The sequence below is a fragment of the Tupaia chinensis genome, unplaced genomic scaffold (assembly GCF_000334495.1).
Source record: "Tupaia chinensis unplaced genomic scaffold, TupChi_1.0 Scaffold000682_1, whole genome shotgun sequence".
In the NCBI taxonomy this organism is placed as follows: Eukaryota; Metazoa; Chordata; class Mammalia; order Scandentia; family Tupaiidae; genus Tupaia; species Tupaia belangeri.
In genome coordinates this window covers 4,188,530-4,195,461 of record NW_006160205.1, presented here as the reverse complement: position 1 = coordinate 4,195,461, position 6,932 = coordinate 4,188,530, and the positions used below count along the sequence as shown (strand labels likewise).

Here is a 6,932-nt window from a genome sequence, read left to right as displayed (position 1 = left end):
GAATGCTTCAAGGGCTGCCCTTCCCCAGTAGAGCCCTCCCTATTACTCAAAACTTCTCCAAACCCAAGAGGGCCTGGGGACAGCGGCTCCCTGTGGGGACCCCGAGGCTGCTCCTGCAGCCCTGCAAATCCAAACGCAGAAGGAAGCAGCCAGGAGACCAGAGAGGGCCTCCAGCTCGGGGCTGAGGGCCCTGCCATGGGTTGGTGGGTGTGGGATCTGCCTTCCCTGCCTGCCTTCTTGGCCTGCTTGCCAGAGCTACCTCCTGACCCATACCCTCCCCCAGCTGTGCTGTGGAACCAGCCAGGCCTGGTGCTTTCTGGGTTCTGGAGAATTCACCTAGAGGCAGCATCTCGAAACACTGCCACAGACCCAAGCCGAGGACACTTACAACTCATGTAGCTTCTGGCAGAAGCTCCAGCCGTCGCGGTGAATGCGAGAGATGGAGTTGTTGCTGAGGTGGAGCTGGTGCAGGGCCGTGAGGCCGTAGAGCGAGCCGCTGTTCACTTCCACCAGGCTGTTGTACTCCAGGTGCCTGTGGGGACAGCCACAGGTGGGATGAAGGGGGCCTGTCATTCATTCACCCAGCAGACAGTAAATAAGCAGCCGCTCCCATATCACACACTGCAGTCGGCACCGAGGACGCAGCAGTCTGTGAGAGATGTGGAGTCTACTCGTGTGCGTGTCTGTGTGCGTGTGCGTGAGCCAGGAGACAGGAAAAGCAAAACGGTGGAAGTAACAGGGCAAGCTTCAAGAGAGAGCTTCCTAGAACTGCCTATTTTTGCTGCATTAAAGTGAACCTGGCGCCCAAACGGGCAGAGGGGCTCTAGGCCACAGCAACGTGCTCTGCAGGAACAGAGAGGAGACTGTGGGAGGCAGCTCTTACTGTCATCTCTCTCTTGCAGATGAGGATACCATGGCTAAGAGGAGCCAAGAAACTTATCTGAGAGTCTACAGCTTAATAAGCAGCGAAGGGGCCAAATTCCAACCCAGGACTGGTACCAGTCTGGGCTCTGGACCTTTGTGCCAAGAGACCCGCTTAGGCTCTGGATCAGACTACTTAGCCTTAAATCCTGCTTGCCACTTTGCTGGCTGAATGAACCCCAACGTCTGTAACACGGAGAGACCCAAGAGCATCGACCCCGCCAGGCCACCGTGAGAAGGAATTATGACAATGTACGTCCAAATGTCAGGGCCGGGTTGATCTGAGGCGCTCAGCAAGTTTGTGAAGTCGGTGTTGCTATCACACTGCTTCCCGACACGGCCCGTCGCCGCCAAGGACAGCTCTATCCCAGGCAGGTGCCCCTTTAGTTACAATCAATTGTGCTCCACACTCAGTATCAACACAGCTTTAAGCAACCAGATTTGTGCTTTATTCCATTTTCTGTCTGCCATCACTCCTAAGGTAAGTAAGTACTCCATTCGTACGTAACCTCGAAGGCAACTCATCACCCACTATGTATAAATGTATGTTCCACGCAAGAGCTGCACGGTATGTGCTAGGTCCGTTTCCTTCTGAGACATCTCTGGGATCACTGGCAGACGCTTCCTCCGGTGAGGGCAGCACAACACCCACACGGACTTGGACCTAAAGTCCAGACTCTGGTTTCAGCTACAGAGATAGGCAGTGCAGGACACACAGGGCATGGTTATGAGCTGCACATTCTGGAGAGGGAAGGGGCGGTTGTGAGCAAATTACACTCCTGACTCCACAGCAGGAAATCTCCAGGTCGTGAGGGAAGAGGCCGATGTAAGTGTGTTAACCCAGAAGTAACCACCAAGCAAAACTAGAAATGGAGAAGTTGGGCCGACCCAATAGCCTAGCGGTTAAAGGAGCTGGATCCCATATGGCCGGCCACAGTTCAAATCAAGGCTTAAAAAACCCCAGGTGTTTGTGCATGCATGCCCCCCAATCCCGACAGGAGGACAAAGGACTGTGGGGTGACCGTGCCCCATGGAGGGTGCTTTCTCCCTCTCTCTCTGGTGAGCATTGTACACCCTCGGGTAATTCTTTTTAAAATGGAAAAACCGGAGAGAGAAATGCTAAGAAGTGACTGCTCTTGGGAGAAGAAGTGGGGTAAAGAGGGAATGAGGAGGGCATGGGATGAGGTGGGGAGCGACTGCTTTTCTTTACTGTGCTTTTTCCTGTGAGAATGTATTGTTTTGATTAACAATAAAATGAAATGTTTGAAACTAGAAGATCAGTCATTGTCTTCTCCACATGCCTTTTTGTTTTATGGTACTCTGGCCCCAAGCATGTTCTGCCATTGTACACTTTTGGTGGGGGGGAATGCTCCCTTGATAAAAGCTGAACATCTACACCAAGTGTCTTGATTTGCTCATGAGACCGAAATAAATCTCCTCTGTTTTTGGCCCACCTGCACATCAAGAAAGACTGTCAAACCCAAAATGGGGAGAGAAGGACTTCCTGTGGTGTGTACAAGTGGATGCGGGTCTGTCTTGCAGTCTCGCATCCACTGAGGAAGTGGCAGTGGGGGCCAGGAGAGCAGGCCCAGCAAAGTGGAGGTTCCCTCTTCCATCTCCAAACAACCTACTAAAGCTCCCCTGCCAAGAGATTTTTCCTAATCTGCCAGGAAAAGACCCTGGGGTTGCCTAAGTCACCTAGCTGGGCCCAGCTGACTTTCCAGAGGTCAGGGGGTGGGCCCAGCTGCAGCCGAGATCGATGCTCAGGGCACAGGCTGGGCCCAGGTGCAGCAGTCTCAACCCAGTCCGCAGCTAAAGGCAGGGGCACATGCACTTCTCAATCAGACCACGCGGCAGCCTCACTCCGGAGCACCCCCTGCCCTGTACTCACAGTACATGCATCTTGGAAAGCCCCCAGAAGGCCCCATCCGTCAGCTTGCTAATGTTGTTCCGCTGAAGCTTCAGCACCTCTAAGCTGTCGAGCCCCTGGAAGGTGAGGCCCTCGATCAGTCGAATCCGATTCCGATTGAGGTCCCTAAAGAGATGAAAGCAGAGGGAACCAGCAGTTAGCGTAATGGCTATGTCGCTGGACTCCCACATAGCTGACGATGGTTCGTGTCCCGGACCCGGTGGCTTAAAACTCACGTCAGGCGTGTGTGCGTGCATGCTCAAGATCCTGAGAGGAGAATGGAGGAGAAGGGACTGCAGTGTGACCATCCCCTCTGGGGGGTGATTTCTCGCTTTCTGTCTCTATGTCTTTCTCTGTCTGTCTGGCGAGCGCACGCGCCCTATAGCGAAAAGCTCTCAAAAAAAACGAGATGAAAGCAGCGAGGTCAGAGCGTCCCAGGCACACACCCCACTTACGGCCATCCCCACGCAATCCCAGTCTGGTACCTGGACAGCGGGGTACAGCACTGCAGCTGCCCCGCCCCGCCCCGCTCAGTGTGGAAGAGGAGTGGGCAAAGCTCCCGCTGCCCGAAGCCCAGCCTGGGCACCATGAGCGGAGTGACTGCGCTCGCACTTCCTCCCTGAGTTGCCCAGGTGCCAATCGTGACTGCAATGAGGATACGGGTAGGACTCAGGAGGTGGATGTACTGGCTGAGGTGTCTCTTTGCTCAGCAACAGAAATCTACACCAGATGCCTCAACCCGGGAAAGACCTAACCACTAGGTATCGAATGGCAGTAACACGTTACACTAGGGGCCATTTAACAGGATCTCTTATATGGAGGGAAGTTCCTGGACACAGCAGAGACCCCCCAGGAAGGACACACATTAGCTTCTAGCCCCAGCAGGATAAGCTTCACTTAGCCAAGAGATGGCAGGAATCTGGGAAGGCTGGATCCACTGACAATCCTGGGGGCTGCGGGGTGAGAACAGGGTTAACCAGAAAGCCCTTGGTTTTCCCCAAATATTTCTGCAATGTCTCATGATCCTGCCCCACACAAATCCTGCTGAGTGTCAATAAGATCTTCTCCACAGATTAAAAAGAACAGAGCCTGGGACTCGCCACCCTGGGGAGGTGGCACAGTGGGATGAGAGCTGGGTGCATCCTGCCTTGCTGCCCACTGGGCCTCGGTGACTGTTGTATTCTGATTAAACTCAATTTCCAATATCAGCTGTTTTTCTAAAAGTATGCTCTTGTGCTAAAAAAAAAAAAAAAACCCACAGGGGAAAGTCTTTTATGAGGTTCTGCATAACAGGGGTTTTCTTGAATCTAAAACCTGTGCCATTCTAGAAGGAGCTTGGCCTTGGCCACCGAAAACCTAAACAAGTAAATCCTTTCTAAAAGAAATACACAAACAACCTTGTAAGATTTAGGAGACAAAACTACAGCTTGCTACCTCTGGCTACACTAACTTCCTCTCCAAATGCTCGAGAACTGTCGAACATGCATGCCCTTGGTACAGATTTTATGGGTACCTTTTAAAAACACACTAAAGCCTCTAAGATAAATAAGAAACCAACCCAAGGCAGCCGAAACCAACCCAAGGTGGCCTCCACATTAGCCAGCACCAGCTAAGCAGCGGGATTCCTCGTTTTGCTTCGGAAAATGTTCACACGTGCGCGCATATGCTCCATGGATCATTTTCTCCGCATGCCGAGGCAGCCCACCGGCACCAGACTCCGCTCCTAATTTGCTTTTATTAGGTGTTGCCGTGGGGCCATTAATGATAGCTAATGCAGAGCTTTACCACAGGGAGCGAGGAAGGGGTCGCATTTAGTACGAGGTCCTTGGGGAAATTTGGCCTCCATAAAGTTTGGCTAACCTTAATTAAAGTGCAGGTTTCCGTACTCACAGTTGTGTCAGCCTGGGTAACTTGAATGCTTTCACAGGAAGCTGGGTGATCCTGTTTTTGCTCAGCCGAAGAGTTAGCAGTGACCGTGACAGACTATCAAATGCTCCCGACTCCAGGATGCCGATCCGGTTGCTCGCCAGGTTGCTGGAATGATTCGAGAGAGAAAATGTTCAGTTGGTAAGAGGTCTTCCTCATTTCCTTACAGAGACACCAGACCCGGCCAGCTCAGAGTTGAGAAAACAAGACAAGACACATGCAGGGGACAGGTTTCTAGAGAGTCATCTGCGGTCGCCAGGCTGTGAGGGCTGGACTGACTCCCAGATGGGGAGCCGGCGTGTGCAGGTGTCAGGACTTCCCATTAAGACCTTGAGGCAAGGCTTGTCTCAGCCAGAGCGCACTGTACTCATGTACCTGTGCAGCTGCTGGGCTCCAAGAGGGTGGCAGTGAAAGTCAGATACCTCCACCCACCCAGCGCCACACACCAGTGCTGCCATGTGGTGGCTGCCCCAGGAGCCACCTGCAGAATTCCTTCCTTACCGCCCACTACCTGTGGCTGGTGAGAAAAACCCCAGAGCACAGAAAGTCAACTAAGAAGCATGGTCAGAGTCAATAAATAACCTGGGGAAACAGCCTTCAATTTTGAAGTGGGTCTCACTGTAGGATTTTCCTAATACATATAGATACACAAATCCATTTCAATCATTTTAAATGCTTCAAAAAAATTCTAGTTTTTAAATAGACTTACATAAACAATTCGTGTATCAATCTCTGTGTGTGTGTGTTCCCTTTAGAAAACAAGCAACATGGGACCAGCAGATGGTGTAATGGTTACAGCACTGGACTCTCATGTAGTCGACTATGGTTCAAGTCCCAGACCCAGTGGCTTAAAACTCACACTGGGCATGTGTGTGTGCATGTCCAAAATCCTGAGAGCAGAATGGAGGAGAAGGAATTGTGATTGGCCATCCCCCCAGAGGGTGATTTCTCACTTTCTATCTCTGTCTCCCTGGCGAGCACACACGCCCTATTGCAAAAAAACTCCCTCTCTTAAAAAATAAATAAATAAATAAAAGGAAAGAAAATGAAAACAAAACAAACAACTCTTTGAAGTACCCACACTTACAGGATCATGTCTGTTGGGGCACCTCCTGTGACAACAGAGAAAAGGCAGACACAGGTTTTCAAAGTGCAGAGGTGTGTGGCTCCAATCTGTGCATCTCATTGTATGCAAATTATAACAAGCAATAAAAAATGAAAAAGCAAAGAAAAGGGAGGAAGGACAATATGGTATTCCTCTGAGATGTCATCCCGCCTCACCTCTCCTTTCTGCATTTCCCAGACAAATGCAGTGTTTTTGTTTTGTTTGTTCGTTCGCCTAAGTGAAATGGAGAAAGACCAGAGAGAACTTTCTCCCACAGAGAGGGGAAGAGAACAAGGCACTCTGTCTCTCCATCAGGCAAGGGCACATGAGGATTCTCTGCAAATGGGTTGGACTGTTTGTTCTTCACACTCCAGATTAAAGAAGAACAGCCTGAGTGATGAAGATATGCTGGCCAAAAGCTGCCAAAATAGAAAGCCCCTCCTGCTTTGGCACAGGGAGAGGAGGTCGCTGTGATTCAGCATGGCAGTTGTGGTTTCTCTGTCCCAAGCAAGAAAGTGTCAGGTGGCAGATATACACCTTTTGAAAGCCCCTACTGGGGGCCTCGCAAGGGCTAAGGCCTACTACTGTTCTTGATCTTGGGGCGTGGGTGTGGCCTAAGACAGCAAAGTAACTTGCTCCTGTCCTTAGGGTCTGCATCCTTACTTGGAAAATCCGTGTGTCCAGTCTCATTCTCCCTGAAAAGATGGGTCGTAAGACCTTGAAATGGGCCCTAAAAATGGTCTCCGTAATTACTCAGGAGCAATACTGGGAATAAGAACTCACTTGAGGGACCAGCAGTTGGCATAATGGCTGTGTTGCTGGACTCCCATGTAGTTGACCACAGTTCGAGTCCCGGACCCGGTGGCTTAAACTCACACCGGGTGCGTGTGCGTGCATGCCCAAGATCCCGAGAGGAGGATGAAGGAGAAGGGATTGCAGTGTGGTCATCCCCCCTCCCGGGGGGAGGGTGATTTCTCACTTTCTGTCTGTCTGGCGAGCATACGTGCCCTATAGCAAAAACTCCCCCCCCCCAAAAAAAAAAAATAACTTGAAATTGGAAAATGTCTCCCC

The 6,932-nt window shown here is 51.2% G+C and overlaps 1 protein-coding gene across 1 annotated transcript in view; it reads right to left on the bottom strand.

Annotated features, from left to right (window-relative positions):
- LRIG1 (leucine rich repeats and immunoglobulin like domains 1) overlaps nt 1-6,932 on the bottom strand; it is a gene marked incomplete in the record, with an annotated part of 137,400 nt that overhangs the window by 30,745 nt on the left and 99,723 nt on the right. Inside the window, 3 exon segments of the mRNA XM_014592355.2 lie at nt 389-532; nt 2,813-2,956; nt 4,721-4,864. Coding sequence (XP_014447841.1) covers nt 389-532; nt 2,813-2,956; nt 4,721-4,864 — 432 coding nt within the window.